Here is a 19,200-nt window from a genome sequence, read left to right as displayed (position 1 = left end):
AGGTAATGGAAAGCAAGGATCTGAAACCAAGACTACTCTATCCAGCAAGGCTATCATTCAAGATAGATGGTGAAATATAGAGCTTCCTAGACAAAAAAAAAAAAAAAAAAGCTAAAGGACTTTATCACCATCAAACCAGCATGGCAGGAAATGGTAAATGGGCTGCTGTAATAAGAAGTTGAAATAGAGAGAGAAAAACACAGGCATAAAGAATTAAAATGGCAATACACAAGTACCATGGCAATGTAAATGGATTAAATGTCCCAATCAAAAGACATAAGGTAGCTGAATGGATAAGAAAATAAGACCCAAAAATCTGCTCTCTACAAGAGACTCACCTCAGAACAGAACAGTCACACAGGCTGAGAGTGAGGGGATGGAAAAAACATTTTCCATGCAAAGGGAAATGGAAAAAAAACACAAAAAAACCTGGGGTAGCAATACTCATCTCTGACAAAATAGATTCAAAATGAAGGCCATAACAAGAGTCAATAAAAGTCACTACATAATACTAAAGGAATCGATCCAACAAGAGGCCATACCCCTGGTAAACATATATGCACCCAATATAGGAGCACCTAAATATATATTAAAAAAAACAAACTTCTGGAGGACTTTAAGGGAAAGACTGACAGCAATACAGCCACAGTAGGGGCCTTTAACACACCACTGACTTCACTGGATAGATCTTCCAGACAAAAAATCAATAAGGAAACAGTGACTCTAAATGACACACTAGATCAGATGGATTTAATTGACGTTTACAGAACATTCCACCCCAAAGCTGCATAATAGGCATTCTCCTCAAGTGCACATGGGACATTCTCAAAGACAGACCACATGTTGGGACACAAAACAAGTCTCTACAAGTTCAAGAAGACTGAAATCATATCAAGCATCTCCACAGATACACTGCTGGTGGGAATGCAGTCTGCTGTAGCCACTGTGGAAAACAGTGTGGAGTTTCCTCAAAATGTTAAATATGGAACTCCCATTTGACCCAGTGGCCCCACTTCTAGGAATATACCCTAAGAAACCCAAAACACCAATCAGAAAGAATTCATGCACCCTTATGTTCATAGCAGTGCAGTTCACAATAGCCCCAGTGCCTGTCAGTAGATGAGTGGATAAAAAGCTGGGGGACATTCACACCAGGGATACTATGCAGCTGTAAAGAAGGATCTCGTGCCCTTTGGGACAGCCTGGAGGGACCTGGAGAGTGTTATGCTAAGTGAAATAAGCCAGGCAGAGAAAGACAAGTGTCACATGATCTCACTCATATGTGGAATCTAATGAACAAAATAAACTGATGAACAAAATAGGTCCAGAGACAGAGAAGCATGGAACAGACTGAGGGATCTCAGAGGGAAGGTGGGGGTAGGTGGGTGGGTGGGGAGAGATTAACATAAGAACTTAGATGCTTATATGCATAACCCATGGACACAGACAATAGTGGGGTGAAGGCCTGGTGGGTGGGGAGTGCGGAGTGGAGGGTATCAATGGGGGAAAAAGGGAACATCTGTAGTACTTTCAACATAAAGATGAATTTTAAAGAAAGGGAGGGAGGAAGGGAGGGGGGGGAGGGAAAGAATTATTCCAATTGACCATAACATGCATTTTCTAGGAGGTCTGAAACGCCCACTGGGAATACATTTCCTCATGCCTCAGGCCCCGGCCAGTCCAGCAGGCCAGGCAGAGTGTGTTCCGAGAAGGACAGCGAGCTCAGGGTTTCTTCCCGCTCCAGCTCTCCCTCCTCGGTATAGATGTGAGGCAGGTACCCGGTGTTCTCGGCCAGTGTGTTGAGGCCACAGAACTTCTGGGGGAAAGCCAGGGAAACAGGAGGTCAATGCCAGGTTCTTCCCCGCATGGTCCCTTTTCTCCCAGCTCCATTGAGAAATGCCTCAATGCAGCAGTAACGATGGGCTGTCCCTCTGTCCCCACCCATCACAGAAGGTGCTACCGACTCAGGAATGGCAGCCAACTGAGAGGAAAGTAGCACCTTCCCACTTCCCAGCTAATTCCTAGGAGGAAGTATGATGCAGTTGGTACAGACTCTAGGTAGTGTCTCCCCCCATTCCCCACACGCCCTCTTATGGATTTATTTTGGGGGGTTAATCCCTCCACCATCTGTGCCCTGACACCTGCTGTTCCCTTCCTGAATGACCATCCCCACGTGCCAACCTCTCAGCAAACTCCAGCTCGTGCTTCAGGGCCCAAGTCATCTCTCTGTGAAGACTTTTCTGCTTTTTTTTGGTCTGAGTGACTCAATAAATGTTTGTTGGATGGATGGATGGATGGATGGATGGATGGATGGAGAGATGGACAGGATTAAAGAGCTTCCTCCTATTTACCTTCAGATATCTCTGGGATGGGCTGTTGCAAATCTGAACCAGTTACCTCACCTCACGGCAATGGGTTTAGCAAGAATCTTCCAACCATCACTAGCTGACAGTGGTCACTGAGGGGGTGAGCTCGTCAGCGGCATGAAGACACTCAGAATCAAAGGTCTCAGAGCTGGAGGAGGCAGGAGGTGGGGGCAAGGCCTGGAAAGAGGAAGCCAAGAAGCCCCGGGGACCACCGAGCTCTCACTGTGCCCTTCCCTGGATCAGGCAGTTGCCTGTCCCCACCTTCCTCTGGCTGGCAGGAGCCACTCCTAGGCTCTCTGTTTAACTGGAAACACCATCTTCTGGCCCTGTGTCTACTGGTGCCCCAGGGAAACATGGGACCCTCACCCACTCATCTGCCTGTTGCTGGGTCCACTCATTCAGGGACTGTAGTCACTGTGAAGCAATATGCCGGGGGGGGGGGGGGCGGGGGGGGAAGGCAGCTCTGGCAGCTAACAAACAGGTGCACCAGCCAGTCCGTCCGTCCGTCCTTCGGTGCAGCGCAGTGGAGCACTAATGGAGCTGGGGTGTGGCGCCTGCCGGACCCCGCAGGCAGCGGGCTGTGCTGTGTAGACCCCAGGTCAGCATCTTGAGGCTGATGGCACAGTGGTGGTTTCTGCATCTGATTCAGCAACTTTAGAGTCCCCATAAGATCAATAATTCATCGTAAACCTCCAATGAAGTTAGAAAGCTCCCGGGGGAGAGCCAGCCGTCTCCTCTGTTCTCCTGGGCCCAGCACGTGCAGGGCCCTCTTTGACCTAAGTAAATATAGCTGCCACCTGCCTGCTGCTCGGAGGCGATGGGCCTGGGCTGACCAGCAGCCCCCCCCGCCTGGCCAAGCAGGGCCCGTGTCCCAGGCCACAGGGCCCTCCAGGCTCACCAGGCGCAGCTGTATGAGGGCGCACATGCAAGAGTTGGGGCAAGGCAGAGGCTTTGTGTTTATGTGGCTCCCTCATCCCCATGTGCACAGAATCACCCCTAGGCAGGGGACAAGGATCTTCCCCGACACTGCTCAGTGAAGAGGCAGGTGGGTCTGGGGCAGGCTGACCTGAGTCCAGCCCGGTTGTATGTCCTGGAGGCTCCACCGCTGAGCAGCCTCCTGAGCCTCCTGTGCTCCGCCCGCCTCATCCGCCCAGAGCCCACCCTGTTCGTTCATTGTCTTCAGCCGCCATGTGTCAGGAACCAGCAACAACACGGCCCGTCCTCCAGAGGCTGCAGTCAGCTCCCCCTGTGTGGCTCATTGATGTTTTCCTCGCCAGCGACCAGGCCGAATGGAGCATCTCCAGCACCGTGACCCTGGGGACGCAGGACCTCAGCCACAGGGGCTCGGACTGTCTGGACTCAGGGCTGCTTCTAGGCTTAGAGACATCAATTCAGGTTTTTTCTTCAGCAGCCACCAGGCACTATCCACTCTGCAGGACCCGGGAGCAGGTGCGAGGACGGACTAAGGCCATGCTGACCTCGGACCTGTCACTAAGGCACAGAGCCCCCACCCTGGGGACTGGGACAGGCACCAGAGAGGGGTGGCACTGGGGGCGCCCTACCCTGCCGGTGTCTGGATTCCCCCTTTCCCACGCTGTACTGCCTGCAGCCCTGTCTGTCGCCCACTTTGACAGCCAGGGAAGGGGTCATCGGATTTCACAAAATGGGACCTCAGGTCAGATGCTCTGCTGAGCACCCAGACCCAGGAATGCAGTATCTGCAGAGCTGGGGCCTGGGCGCAATGCTTCTGAACAAGCTCCGCATGCCCACCTGGAGCCCACGCCTGTATTTTACCCCAATTCTACCACTTTCTATGGCTGTGACCTGGACAAGTCACCTAATTTCTCCATCCCTGGGTTTCCTCATTTGATAGTAAGGGAAATGATAGCACCGGACCCGGCAGGTTGATGCGAAGACTAAATAAGTTATTATCTTTCAATCCCTTAGGCCAGGGTCTGGTGTGCTGTGGTTCTTATAGGCGAGCTTGCCAACCAAAGTAAGGCTTGGCAGATGGAGCCACATAATACTGGCATATTCCTCTGCACTTAGCGTCTCACAGGTCTGAGCCCCAGCTTTCCTGCAACACCTGGGGACCCTGGGAGTCAGAAATTGCATCTGCAGCCTCTGTGTGCTTCCCTCCATCCCTAAGTGGGGAGTGCACAGTGCTCACCCCCCACCACATGGTTCTGCTCCGGCTCCTTCCACTGGAACCACCCATGGGTTTGCCCAACTCCCAGATCGCCTTTTTTATTCGCTCAAGAACATGCAGGGGATGTGTTGAGGAGCCTTCCAGGAGAGAGCTAATGTTATCACCCACAATCCCCTTGAGCTTCATCACCCACAGCACTCATAACTCCACAGAGAGCCTTCTATCTTGTCTTGGGTCATGTTCCACAGAACAGCCCCTGGAACAAGGATCCCATGAAAGTGCTTGCTCTGGACTGAATTTGTGCCTCCCACACTCCTGTGTGGAAACCTACCCATGCCCCACCCAATGTGATGACATTTGGAGGTGGGCCTTGGGGAGATGTTTAGGGGTAGATAAGGTCACGAGAATGGGGTCCTCATGATGGGATTAGCGCCCTTTAAGAAGGGACAGGTCTCTCCTTGCCATGTGAGGACACAGCAAGAAAGTGACCGTTTGTGGACCAGGGAGAGGCTCTTACCAGAACCAGCCCATGCTGGCACCTAATCTCACACCTCCAGGTCCAGAACTGTGAGAAGTAAACCTGTTGTTTAAGCCGCCTGCCTGTGGTCTGCTGTTGCTGCAGCCCCAGCTGACAGAGACAGCGATTTAGGAGGAAGTGTCCCTAGCCTGGGGCTGGGTGGGGAAGCAGACACGGGGAAGCCTTTATACCTGAAGTAAGATTTCCTCCATCACTCCGACTCTCATTTCCAGGGGTCGTCTGGGCACCATGGTACCCAGGTAAACCTGCAAAGCAAAGGAGCAGAGCCTTAATACCACTGAGGAGCCCTCCTTGAAGCTCTGCATCAATGGCCTCTGCTTGCCAGAGTATGAGGGCCACCATCCAGGGGGAAGGTGGTCAGAGCTCTCCTTGAGAGTTGGATCAAGGGCAGCTTGGCCATGTGCCACCTGTTTGTGGTGGGAGAGAGAGGAAAGAGGTGAGACCCTCCGAGCACATAACCAGAAATTCTTAAAATCATATTGTGTTTTCTTTCTGTACTAAAGATATAAAAAATATAAAGATATAAAAATTATAAAGATAGTGTAGGTATTTCTATCAGAGATCCATAGGCAAGCTTGACAGTTGCTTTATGGGGGTGGAGCATGGGAATGAGATTTTCAAGCCCCTTTTTGGGTTCACTAAAGCTCACTAAGACAGGCTCCTTTTTTGCCATGGGCATATCCACCCCTAGGACCCAAAACCAGCTACATAATTAGCAGGACCCAGTGCAAAATAAGAATGTGGGGCCCACTGTCCCAATATTAAGAATTTCAAGGTGATGACAGAGCATTAAACCAAGCACAGGCCCTTCTGAGCACAGGGCCCCTGCAACTGACTGGGTTCCATGCCCAGGACACTGGTCCCACCAGGACCAGAGGGACACACCTCTCAATGCACAGCCCTTGCAAGGGTGGGTTCATGCATCACCTTTGTGCAGAGCAGAACAGTACGTGTCTAGCTTAGCTCAAATGCAGGCTGAGAAAAAATGAAATTACAGCGGTCTTGGTTCTTCTTTAGAAGCTTCCACCATAAAAACTGTGGCTTTGTTGGTTTTTTTGTTTGTTTTTTAATACTCACTGAGGATATTTCTTTCATTGCTTTCCAGAGAGAGTGGAAGAGAGAGAAAGAGAGAGAAAGAGAGAGAGAAACACCGATGTGAGAGAGACACATTGATTGGTTGCCTCCCACATGCACCCTGACCTGGGGCTGGGGATCAAGCCTGCGACTGAGGTACGTGCCCTTGGCCGGAATCAAACACGGACCCTTCAGTCCACAGGCTGACACTCTAACCACTGAGCTAACCAGCCAGGGCAAAAATTGTGGCTCTTTGGAGCTTAATGCCCATTTTTGTTTTTGTCAGAAAAGTACATTTTTTGTTAAAATAATAGCTAGATACACTAGCGAAGTTGAAGGTCTGTGTTTGAGACCTGCATTGAGAGCATGCACCTAGGTCAATGTTCTGGGTTTGGTGATGGATTGTGATTGTGTGATACATCCCCTGGGGGAAGGGTGCACAGGAGCTCTCTAACTGTTTACAAGTTCTTGTGAGTCTAAAATTATTTCAGAAACACCATTTTAAAAAGCAAAGCAATAGCTCTAGAATTTGCACATAGGCTATACACAGACATGGTGCTGGGGAGTCAGGGCTCATTTTGGCAGGAGGTATGAAATCAGTGGGCCGAAGCCATGAGCTCTTACTCTTAGGGATGATCTCTGGTGCCCCTAGGTGGGCACAAGAAAATGTATTCATTTGTGGGTGTTCTAAAAGGTGTCATGTTTGATCAGTACTATCAAATAACAACTCTGGACAACAACCAACGATAACAGTAGCTAGTTAGATAGAAGAGAAGGTTTTCACCGACTATGTGTTTGTTCCACCAGGATCACAGAATCTTCTAGAGAGGCAGCCAAAAAGGGAACAACAGTCAATCATTAGTGAGATGACCACAGCAGGGGAGTGAACTTCCATAACTCACTGGGGTCCCCAGCACAAAGTGCACTTGGTCCGATGCACATGCTGGAGGTGGTAGCATTTCACTGATATCCTAGGGGGCAAATGATTTGCAGCATATTTTAAAGTACCAGGTTACCCAATAAATAGTAAGGGACAACTCAGGGAAGGTGTGTGAATGGCTGTGTATTTAACCCGGCACTACTATTTGCAGGACACCATGAAGGGAACCCAGAGACACACCGAGAAATGGAAGCCACAGGCCTTGGTTTCCTTCCCTGTAAATGGGAAACAAGGTGCCCTCGCCCACAGGCTCTGGAAGAATGTTCGTGGGACTGAGCTTGCAGAGTGCACATCCAGGACATGGGCAGCAAATCAGAGTGAGCACTGTGCCTACAGAGCAGGCTGCTGGCATCGGATGCTTGTGGGCGGTTAGGGAGGAAGGAGAGAGGAGGCCACCACCAGCCCACACATCGTGCACGAACGAGGAAGGGCGGCCCTGCTCACCGCAGCCTGGCACCTGCTCCATCGCTTATGCCAGCCCTGCACTAACACCCTGTTCCCGAGGCAGGGTCACCTACCACTTAGAGAGGGGGCAGGGTTTTAAATGACATTGAATTGCCTGGTGAGAAAACGATTCCCTTGTTTATTCTCCTGGTGACTTCAGGAGAAAGTCTCTGTCTGGGGCCAGCATGGCTTTTACGTCTCCTTTTCACGGAGACACCCGAGGGTTTGGCCGGCAGCGTTTCTACCTGCAATTACTGGGCCCTGTTCCTATTGCGTCTATTTTCCGCTATACAAGTAAAACTGATTTTTTATTTACAATTGGAACATACAAGCTTCTACAGAAGTGTACTTTATTTAGATGCAAGTCCATTTAAAGAAAAATAATATTTAGAAGTGCACTAGTACCAGTGGCATATGCATGTGGCAAAGTCATGAAAGCGGCACCGACAGGTGTGGGGCGGCTGCTCTGGGGCCGCGGGATTGGGGAACCAGCCAGGCTGTCTGCCGCGCGAACCACCCCGAAGCCCCCTCTCTGCCCGCCGGCCCCCTTACCTGGGCAGCAGCTCGGCGCCTTCCTCCGCCGTGCCCGTGGGTTGGGCGGGCATCCGATGCCTGACCGCTGACCCCACCTGCGGGCACAGGGCGGAAATGAGCGCCAGGGAGCAACCTCTCCCCTAACGCGTATCTGCCCCACCCCAGGGCACGTCCAGCGCCCTGCGCTGTAAGTCGGGGGCACTGATTCACGGGGGTGGGGGGGGGGCCGTACCCGACGGGTGGGAGGTGGGGCTCTGGCTCCGCGTTCCCGGGAGCGGCGGGAGGGGCCCTCGTTCAGCGGAGCCCGTCGTGCGGGAGGCGGCGCGGGGCTCCGGGCGGCTCCCCGCGCATTCCCGGGGCTGGGGTGCGGAGGGGCTGGATGTCTCCTCCCGGGGCTGGGGTGCGGAGGGGCTGGATGTCTCCTCCCGGGGCTGGGGTGCGGAGGGGCTGGATGTCTCTTCCCGGGGCTGGGGTGCGGAGGGGCTGATGTCTCTTCCCGGGGCTGGGGTGCGGAGGGGCTGATGTCTCTTCCCGGGGCTGGGGTGCGGAGGGGCTGGATGTCTCTTCCCGGGGCTGGGGTGCGGAGGGGCTGATGTCTCTTCCCGGGGCTGGGGTGCGGAGGGGCTGATGTCTCTTCCCGGGGCTGGGGTGCGGAGGGGCTGATGTCTCTTCCCAGGGCTGGGGTGCGGAGGGGCTGGATGTCTCTTCCCGGGGCTGGGGTGCGGAGGGGCTGATGTCTCTTCCCGGGGCTGGGGTGCGGAGGGGCTGATGTCTCTTCCCGGGGCTGGGGTGCGGAGGGGCTGATGTCTCTTCCCGGGGCTGGGGTGCGGAGGGGCTGGATGTCTCCTCCCGGGGCTCAGCCGCCTCCGGCCGCGGGGAGCACCCCGCAACCCGCGGACCTTCTCCACCCGGGCTTCCGAGGCCGGCGGGCCTTCACCAAGGGGGCCGGGAGCGCCGGCGGGGCCGCGGGAGGAACTCCAGGAGCCGGGCTGCAGGGCCCGCCCCCCTCTTCCTCCTCCTCCTCTCTCCCTCTTCCTCTTCCTCTTCCTCTCCTCCTCCTCCTCTCTCCCTCTTCCTCTCCCTCTTCCTCTCCTCCTCCTCCTCTCTCCCTCTTCCTCTTCCTCTTCCTCTCCTCCTCCTCCTCCCCCTCTTCCTCTTCCTCTTCCTCTCCTCCTCCTCCTCTCTCCCTCTTCCTCTCCCTCTTCCTCTCCTCCTCCTCCTCTCTCCCTCTTCCTCTTCCTCTTCCTCCTCCTCCCCCTCTTCCTCTCCCTCTTCCTCTCCTCCTCCTCCTCTCTCCCTCTTCCTCTCCCTCTTCCTCTCCTCCTCCTCCTCTCTCCCTCTTCCTCTTCCTCTTCCTCTCCTCCTCCTCCTCCCCCTCTTCCTCTTCCTCTTCCTCTCCTCCTCCTCCTCTCTCCCTCTTCCTCTCCCTCTTCCTCTCCTCCTCCTCCTCTCTCCCTCTTCCTCTTCCTCTTCCTCCTCCTCCCCCTCTTCCTCTTCCTCTTCCTCTCCTCCTCCTCCTCTCTCCCTCTTCCTCTCCCTCTTCCTCTCCTCCTCCTCCTCTCTCCCTCTCCCTCTTCCTCTTCCTCTCCTCCTCCTCCTCCCCCTCTTCCTCTTCCTCTTCCTCTCCTCCTCCTCCTCTCTCCCTCTTCCTCTTCCTCTTCCTCTCCTCCTCCTCCTCTCTCCCTCCCCCTCTTCCTCTTCCTCTCCTCCTCCTCCCCCTCTCCCTCTTCCTCTCCTCCTCCTCCTCCTCTCTCCCTCTTCCTCCCTGGCCTCCCGGACCTGCGCCTGCCCGGCTCCCTGGCGGGGCTGTAGGCTGCTCCTTCCTCTGCTGCTGGTGGAGCGCGGCCGCCTTCAGTTCTCGGTGGACGGCGGGGGCATCCGCGGTGGCGTCTGGGGCGAGGCGAGTGCCCCGGGCCACAGCAAGGCCTGGGCAGCGCGCAGGTGCAGGCGGGCGCCCGCGCCACGGACCGGGGATGGCCTCACCGGCCAGTGGCCACAGAGACGTGGCGGTAATCGCTGTAACACTGGCGCGCCCTAGTCTGTGCTAAAGGCCTCCCATGCATATTTTGTTATTTGCTTAAATCGTCGGATAAATTTAAGTCAGAGAGAAAACGTTGTTAACCTCACTTTACATATGAACGTCGAGGGCCACTTAGATTATGTATCGAAGCCACAGTTTTGTCATCTAAACCCAGGCTTGTTGTGTCCCCGGCGCTCAGAGCCCTAAAGGTACCTTGGCAGAAATGGGGTGTATCCTGAACTGTAGGAGACAAGGGGAAGAATGTCCTGGTACCAGAAGAGGACAGAGACCCCGTGTCCTGCCTGCAGGGGGCTCTCCTCCCCGACGGCTGGTCCTTGACCGGTGCCATTTGCCACCAGGCTCCCTCCCGCCTGCCTGGCCGGAGCCTGCCCTCGGGAGCTTCCCTCGCACCTGCTCTGCTTCTGTCGCGCTTCCTCCTTCCCAGGAGACCACTCCTGAGCTGCCGGCCAACAAGAGCGGCGCCTGGGCATCACCGTGACCTCTTCGCCCTTGGCCGTGCCGGCAGCTGGCACTCGGGGAGGTTACTTCGCTACATCTCCTCCGAGCTCCACAGCCTCAGCAGCATCCCACCAAGCAGGAGGCTAAGCATAGTCCCCAGGCCAGCAGGGAGCCATTTCCATTGTGCTGGATGGTAGAGCTTCAGAGCAGAGTGGAACTGCCTGAGGCAGGGTGATTTATCCCTTACACAAAGCACTAGTGGTTGTCAAGATAGTTCCTTCAGATGACACAAACAAACAGGTTAATTGCTGCTCTCATCGTTGGGGTGAGAGGACCCAGCGATCTGCATAGTTTGGACCAAGCCTCCTGCCTTCTCCCCCCTACACCAGGAAAGGCTCAGAGTGAGTCCGTGTGGACCACAGGCATGTACATCTGCAGCGTGACCCAAGGCTGCTGGTAGGTAGATAGGGCAGAGAAAGGGGGGAAGAATCCAAGGAGTCTTGGCGGACCACCAGCTTCTCCAGCCACCAGTCATTTTACAGAATGTCTCACTATTTACTAGGTCATAAAGCCAACATTAATCGGAGGATCTTTTCCCAAGAGCGTCACATGAGTTACAACCAGTCTCCTCCTCCCAGGAGAAAACCGTAGGTGGAGGTCAAAGACAGCAGAGATGGGCGACCTACATCCTCGGTGTTGCCTTTTGACATTTCTTTGGCTTTCATTTTTTAGATCAGCCACCTTAGTTCCTGGTGGAGACAGACAGGAGAGTTTTCAGTGCTTTCTTCTCATGGCCCGGCCAACCCCAGCCTAGGAGGGCTACAAACACGACAGATATGGCAGAGCTGGTGTCAGAAGCAGCAGGTTTGAAAAGCCAGCAGATGCTGGCTGATTACCTTGTGTCGGGGGGACCATGGGACGTTTTCATGGGCATTGTCTTCTTTGATTCCCAACAAATCTGTGAGGTTAATTTTATCATCCCTGATTCATAGTGAAGGATGTGGGGTTAAACGACATGCTCAATATGACGAGGCTAATAGGATGCAAGCTTGGGTCTTGTCCCTTTAAGGCCAGTGAGCTCAGTCTCTGCCCAGTAGGATGGGAGAGGGGTTCTGCCTTCCTCTATCCCAGGCCATGGCCAAGAATCCAGTGTGGACTCATTTAGTGAGCCCAGCACTTTGTCCATTGAGAGAAACTCTACCTGGTAAAAACCATTTTTCCCCTAAACAAGGTTTCTCAAACTCAGCACTGCTGACACATGGGCCACATACTTCTCTGTTATGGGATCATCCTGGGCATTGGAAGACATTTAGCAGTATCCCTGGGATCGAGCCACTAGGTACCAAGAGCATCCTTTCCCCACCCCAGCTGAGCTGTGACCATCAAAATTGTCTGCAGACATTGCCAAATGTCACCTGGGGGACAGAATCACCCCGCATAGAGAACCACTGACCTAAAATAATAAACCAATTTAGTTAAGTTAGACAGCTTTGTCAGGTATGTTTTCCCCCTTTTGCTACTCAAATATGAGTGAGTGCGGACGGGAGAGGCAGGCACAGTGAGTGGGAAAACAGGTAGATTCATTACCAATGTCATTGTCATGAAACGGGAAGTGCTTCCTCCCACTGCCTGGGCTGAAGTGGCCCCACTGTCCTCGTTGCACGTGATCAAGGTCTGCTGGCCTTCATGCGGGACAGGGCAGCTGCGCCTCTTGGCTCCAGACACACAGTCGCATCGCAGCAGGAAAAGCAGAGCGACTGTGATGAGACAAATCAGAGTGAGTTAAACAAGCTCGTCTGTGTCAGAGGCTGCAACATGGTCATGTCTGTTGACCTGAAACTCAGCGTGAATGACAGGGTCAGATGTGCCTTAATCATCTTTGCAGCTGCAGAGCTTAGCACAGCCCATGGCTCAGGTGCTAAGGAACTGTTTGTTGACTTGGTTGACTAATACCATGTGACTAGGCATGTTATGTTTATTTGAAAATCTAGCCTCCTATTCGCCTTCCCCAGACCCAGGAGCCCAGGGGGACACCTGTGTATTGCTGGTCCGGCCTCACTACAAACCTTGGGGTCGCCTTCTGTCTCTCTGTGGGTTCCCTTGCTGTAGATTGTTGCTTATTGACTAGAAGCTGCTTTTGTCACACTGCACATCTGACCAGATCGGTGACCTTTGGTCTGAGTCTGGGACTCGATGAGCCATTCTGTAGGCATCCCACTGCTCTCCGCCATCACCTGCTCCCCACCCGGAGGGCTCCGCTCCCCTGGCTTACAGCCTGGACAGCCCTGGACCACTGACCTGCCAGAGCCATGAACACTGCACAGAGAGGGGCAAGGACTCCCATGAGAGGCTCCGGTCCTGTGGCTGATGGCTCTGCCACACACGTGGATCCGCCAAGACAGGAACAGACCCTCACATAGACGGTCTGCCTCTGGGAAAGTCCCTGTCTGTCTCCAATGACAAGTGGCACTGAATAATTGCCACGAGGCAGGCTTCTCAGCATTACAAGCTCCACCGACCGGCCTGTAAGGGGAAAGGAATTATGAATGCATGGGCTCCCTCATTTGTACAGCTGCTGGGCAGATATTTACAAATGCCTCCATGTGCAGAGGCTCTGTACAGAAGTTAGCCAACTGCAGAGTTGGAGGGGCAGTCACCCAGACCACCCTCACTTCCTACAGCAGCTGCAAGCTTAGGGACTCCCCATGCCAGTAGACGGAGGGAAGAAGCATGCAGGATAGAGCCCAGACATGTGGAGCCAGCACAGTATTACCCATGGCATCGATGAGTGACAACACCCATGGAACATTGCCAGCCAGGAAAGCCACCCGAGTGAGGCATCCAGAGTCCTTATCAGACTCGGTCTTATCGGCCTGGTTGGCTGCCCATGTGACCCAAAGCCCCACCCTGAGCCACACTGTTCCTGTTGATGGCCCCAGACTCCCAGGTAAACCCTTTGTCAGGCAGGACATGCCAAGAGCTTGGAGATCCGCTCCCAGGAGCCAGAGCAAGGCCAGACCTCTTGGGGAAAGGGCCAGTACTCTACCAGCCCCTGGGCCTTGGAACTATACACACAGAGAAAAACAAGCTCTGGTGCTACAGACCACTCACAGGAGAATACTGATAGCCAATGCCAGTGGTTCCTCCTGGTAGCAGCACCCCAGTTCTGTAGAGAAGCCCACACTCCTGAACTCCCAGCCCATGGGAGTCAGGGGAGGCCAAGCCCACCAGCCAGGTTCAGGTGTGGGCTCAGTACCAGCCAGTAAGTGTATCTCCTTCCCTCTCCTACTCACGGTGATTGGCAGGGCAGGTGACCCAAGCCATGCAGTGATACAACTATTCTTGCCAGGTACCAGGATGAGTCTCAGGGATGCCCAGTAGCCACCCTTTGGCCCCCAGAGGAGGACCTGCCTGAAAATGAAGGAGCCCAGAGAAAGGCCAAGCCAAGGTAGGGAAAGGCAATGTCCAAGGGTGGCCAGAGTACCTAGACACATCTGCTGGTACACAGGCCTGCCTGGTCCTCTGCTACATGAGCCAGTACATCCCTTTTTGTCTTGAGCCTGAGTCAGGTTTCTGGCATTTTAGTCTCTTACCCCTGGCCCCTACACACACTCACCCCAATGTTCTCCCACTTTCCACGTGTCTCCTGCATGTCCCCAGGTAGTGTCCAGTTCGAATGTGAATGGGTCCGAGTAGGGTTCCAGGTCGCTGTCCTCTGCCTCGACGAGGAGGGGCTTGGGCACCAAGGACTCGCAGACCTCCAGGGACTGAGGGCGGGGATGGAGAGTTGGGGCGTTGTCATTGATGTCGGACAGGAAGAGCGTCAGGGTCCCTGTCCCTGTCTGCGGCGGGTGGCCTTGGGGGATTCAGGAAAGGGTTGCTTCTCAATTAAAGTCCTATTCCATGCACACAAGCCCCTGGAAAAGGAGGACTCCGCCTCAGGAAAAGAACGACCCCGCGGAGCACCGAAACCATTTCCCTCTTAGCAGTGTGAGTTCTCCGGAGGCGTGAGGCCTGCCTGTTGCCCCTTTTCTAAAGTCAGAGCGTCTGCTTAGGGCGAGTTAACAAAACACCACCTCACTCATCTGCAGGTCCAACCAAACACATAAAATGCCGGGTACACCAGCTCTTAAGAAGGGTGGAATGGAGGAAAACGGGTGTGGCGTGAGGGTGGACGTAATCTGTTTCTGGACTGTGTCCGCAGCAGCGACCTGGTTGTGATGTTACCACTGGGGACACCGGGCAGTGGGTACTTGGGGTCCCACTGTCTTACATTTCTAAGTCCCTGGAAGAAGGACCCCCTTTCCTCCTCTAACCTAAGACTGATTGGAAACATGGACTCCCTGGCTTCCTAACCAAGGCTGCTGACTGACTCACACAGGGCACAGGGCTGCACATCCCTCAGAACCGGGGTTTGAATTCACACACGTCCTCAAATACAATGACTGCAGTTACCTGAAAGTGTTATTTATTCTGCTCCATGCCCTGGCAGGTTTAAACCTCAGCCTTGGGGCTCATAGAGAAAAGTGTTGAAACACGCTCACAAAACCACCCACCAGGGTTTATGACAAATCTGTCCCAAGCGGTCGCATTTAGCTGAGCTTATAAGCCGTTCCCGGTGCAGGAGCCCGACGGCTGCAACTCTCACACCTTGGCCTTGACGGAGGGCCAGAGCGCCTCGGGCAGGTGGAAGGCACTGGTCTGGCTGCTCTCCCTCATGGGTGTGACGTCTCCTCTGAGGGACTGCCCTCCACCTTTCCCAGCATTGGTCCCCGGTTTGCCATTTCAAGAATTATCATCAAAAATAACCACTGGCATACATGCACAGGGATGAAAGGCTTGCATTTTTCCCGTTTGTGCTGGAAGACTGACCGGTGTCATGTTCCCTCAGGAGCAAGGAAACACTTTCCCCCAGTTTGCAGTAAACACCTACCATCATCAGCAGCGTCCACAGCTATCGTTCATGTGAGGGGACTCTCGGTCAACCTGCTGCCTGGTGACAACTGCTCCGAGCGTGCGTCCACCGTGACCCAGCTGGCAGGATCATGGACCAGCTTATACCTCAAAGAAGGAAACATGCAGTCTTGAAAGTCACAAAGTTACATCAGGAGTCAAATCAGAATTGGTCACAGCAGACACGATTCCCATCACAAGTCACACAGGAATCCTGAGATGACAATGGTGAAGTTAGAAGGTCACTGAATTGGTGAAGGAACAGATTGAAGACTACTCTTCAAACGTCGAGTCAACATCTCTGCGTATTGAGTGTGGGGTCCTTGTTGGACAGAATGTAACTTGCCCACCAAGGGAAAACGCTTCTTCTGGAAAGGAACCACCTTCAGTTGCCTGTGGGTGCTGGTAGCTTAACGTGAAAAGCAGCCTGCGTGTGCAGGGGAAGCACAGGGCCGTTTCCCCCGGAGCTCACAGGGCTCCAATGTGGGTGATGGGCATCCCACATGGCCTTCCACATCCCCTCACCTGTGTGCACCTGGCGCCACTCTAATTAGGGAGCGCCCCCAGCTCTCTGGAATCCCCCAAGGCCTGTCAGAAAGGATGGCACCCTTGGACCCATGTTGGATTGCCAAGCACAGCTGCCTGCTGAGGGTGCTGCAGGGGAACTTCCCGCACCCAGAGCCAGCACTGGGAGAGCAGCAGGCCCCCCACAGGGCCAGAGTAGGGAAGTCCCCCCTCCCCCCATCGCATTGGGAAAGGTCAGCAACTCTCCCTCCCCAGGAGTCCATGTATCACAGTTTCCCATCCTCACTACTGTAGACCTGCTTTGCCCCAGCCTCTATTATTCAGCCTTCAAAAGAAAGGAAACCCTACCACACGCTGCATATGGGTGGCCCTCGAGGACATCATGCTACACAAAACAGGCGTCACAGAAGAGACACATACTGTGTGATTCCATTTCTATGAGGGACCGAGAGTCGCCACATTCACAGAGACAGTGTAGAAGGGTGGCCCAGGGGCCGAGGGTGGCGGAGACGGGGGCTGTTTTTAAAGGGGGCAGAGCGTGAGTTGTACAGGATGAGAAGCGTTCTGAGGTGGGTGGCAGTGTGGGCTGCAGGGCACTGTGACTGTGCGCCATGCCTCTGAGCCATACACTGAAAAGTGCTTAAAGTGGTACACTTATGTCATATACATTTTACCACAGTTTTTAAAAACACTTCTGCTCCCCAGAAGCCAGGGAGCTGCCAGTTCACACCCTTTGGTAAACAGGGAGATGGAAACACACGAGCAATTATTCTAAGACAAGAAAAAGACTATAGTGCGAAGGGAAATGAGCAAGTGAGTCCAGCCTGGTGGGGTCAGAGAGCACCGTGGGAGGAAGAAGGCGTTGAACGGGAGCCTGGGGCTTCTAGAAGTTTCATAGCTGAGACAGAGCAACCTCAACATCGCACCGAAGGAGCTTGTTTTTCAGCAGCCACCTTTCTCCTTCCCCCTCTCACCTTAACTGGCTGCTGTCTGGGTCTATAGCATTAAAACTTCCCACACGAGTTCCAGGCCTGGCACCTTCGACCTCACTGACGGTGAAGCTGCTGGGGTGAAAGGCCGGCGGGTCCTTGGGGCCTGTCACCTGCACGCTCACCGTGGCGCTGGCCACTGCCTCCCCCTGGGCTTCCGAAGCTCGCCCCCCTCACGGTGGAAGAGCATCTCCTCATTTTCCACGGCAACGACAAGGCTCCGCCGCGGGTGAGTTTCGTAATCCAAAGCCTGCAGGCCCTCAGAGAGGCTTCCATTGGCACCTGCTGCCCGGCCAGGGGACCCGGAGCCTGTGGCTTTGCACTTCACTCACTATTCACCTTGTCTTTGGTATGATCAAGAGGCAGCCATCAGCTCATTGTCAAACCATGTCTGCAGTCCCCCCCATGCTGGCGGGAAAGAGCCACCATCTGTCGGGGGTAATGAAAAATGCAACAAAAACTGTAACCTAATGAAACATTAATGTGACAGCCCTGCTGCAAAATAAATCAGGGGCCTGGAGGAAATATACATATTAACGACCGCAGTTATTCAGGGCACAAGGTGGTCAGTGACTTAAAAGGACAGAAAGGCTCCGATACATGGGCATTTCAGCCCCAGGCACGTGGGTCGTCACCTGGGAACTGGTGACACTGACAGGCAGGAGGTCTTCCCCACCCCAGACTCCACCCCAGCCTGACCCTAGGTTCACTCCCCTGCACTGCACCAGAGACACTGGTCACCCTAGGGTCCAGCTGAGAGCAGTTAACACTAAAGGCCCTGGAGTCAGACTGCCCCAGTCACAACCCTACTCTGTATGTGTGACTTCCTGAGAATGACCCAACCTCTCTGGGCTCTGGTGTCCTTGTCAGTAGAGACAGCAACCCTTCGCTGCAGGGCCGGCTCCCCATTAGGCACAGCAGCCCAAGTGCCAGAGCCGTGATACTCTCTGGGGTTTGCACAAATGTTCTTATTTATTTAGATTCAGAATGAAACACATGAACTCAGGGATAGAGAAAATGTTTTAGATATTTTTTATCACATCAGAAAAAAACATTTAGGGCCTATGTAAATCTATTGAATTTTGTCTAAAAATATGAAATGTCAAAGTACGTAGTCTTATAAAAAATAACTTTTAATATCGATATTAATTTGGTGGGAGGAGCCAGGGAGGGGAAGGGCCAAGGGCGCACTGTGGAAGTCCTGGCCCAGCTCTGCCCCTGGCTAGGTGCCTCAGGCACTCCAGACACGGCGTGGTCACCTAGGCCAGCTTCTATCTCAGCATACTTGGCCACCCAGCCTGTGTACGTTCCTGTGGCTTTACCTTGATAACATGCAAGATTCCTTCGATGGTCTCAGGGTCAGTCAGAATGTCAAAATGTCGGTCTTCATTGCCATTGGATATGTTGAATTTTGCTGTCCAAGCTGGTGTGAAAGGCGAGTCACTGTCTTAGACCTGGAGACGCAGCACGTCTGGGCTGACTCAGCCTTCGGGAACCTGGATCTTGTACTGAGAGAGGCAGTCACCGTGTCCACGTCACGGGGATGAAGAAATGCAATTGAAAAAAAGAGCAGGAAAGTAGACAGCCCTCCCAGCCTGGGCGTTTCTCTTGTTGTTTCACTTAACCTCAAGGGACTTGAAACTGCCCGACGCAGCAGAACAAGCATCGGTAACAAATCCTGGTGCCATGTCCCTATAACTTGGTGCCTCCAGCTGACACAGCTGAGCGACTTTAAAGGTATGTATTCTTCAGCCCAGTGCAATGCACCATTTCTCTAAGAATTTTAAAAGTGATAATACATCCTAGTTTAAGCTACCCAAGAATCCTAGTGTTCTCCTAAAACAGAACTCATGTAGTTACTTAGATCAGTTCTAAACAGATCTTTAGAACAGATTGCTACTTTATACTTCTGGGGATGAGACAGTTTTTCTAGAGGAGCTCATCCAAGTACCAGGGTTTGTTTCTTTCAGCCTTGCTTTTGAGGACACAGCTTTCACCAAGCTGGAGAAGACCTTGGAAACAAGGCTCACACAACCAACACTGTTAATGAAATCATGCACATAAAACTTCTGAGCACAGTTTTGGCACAAAGTAGTAAAAATTGTAAGCCCATTTGACTAAATCAGGTGATTCTCTACTCATATGGTCACTTCGTGGCTCTAGTTTATGTGATTTTGGAGAACTGCATGTAGGGTGATATGGGGACTCC

At 53.5% G+C, this 19,200-nt stretch overlaps 1 protein-coding gene across 1 annotated transcript in view; it reads right to left on the bottom strand.

The window, feature by feature from the left end:
* Window positions 1-1,657: 1,657 nt before the first annotated feature.
* CDH26 (cadherin 26) overlaps window positions 1,658-19,200 on the bottom strand; it is a 28,513-nt gene continuing 10,970 nt past the window's right edge. The window contains 12 exon segments of the mRNA XM_087819326.1: window positions 1,658-1,816; window positions 5,224-5,298; window positions 5,376-5,460; window positions 8,064-8,140; window positions 12,151-12,281; window positions 12,823-13,047; window positions 14,141-14,407; window positions 15,477-15,536; window positions 15,539-15,585; window positions 16,977-17,137; window positions 17,140-17,241; window positions 18,314-18,499. Of these exon segments, the coding sequence (XP_087675452.1) occupies window positions 1,658-1,816; window positions 5,224-5,298; window positions 5,376-5,460; window positions 8,064-8,140; window positions 12,151-12,281; window positions 12,823-13,047; window positions 14,141-14,407; window positions 15,477-15,536; window positions 15,539-15,585; window positions 16,977-17,137; window positions 17,140-17,241; window positions 18,314-18,499 (1,575 nt within the window).

This window comes from Miniopterus natalensis, chromosome 7 (genome assembly GCF_054644295.1).
Source record: "Miniopterus natalensis isolate mMinNat1 chromosome 7, mMinNat1.hap1, whole genome shotgun sequence".
Lineage (NCBI taxonomy): Eukaryota > Metazoa > Chordata > Mammalia > Chiroptera > Miniopteridae > Miniopterus > Miniopterus natalensis.
Note: the sequence above shows the minus strand (reverse complement) of the source record. Positions and strands in the feature narration are given on the sequence as shown.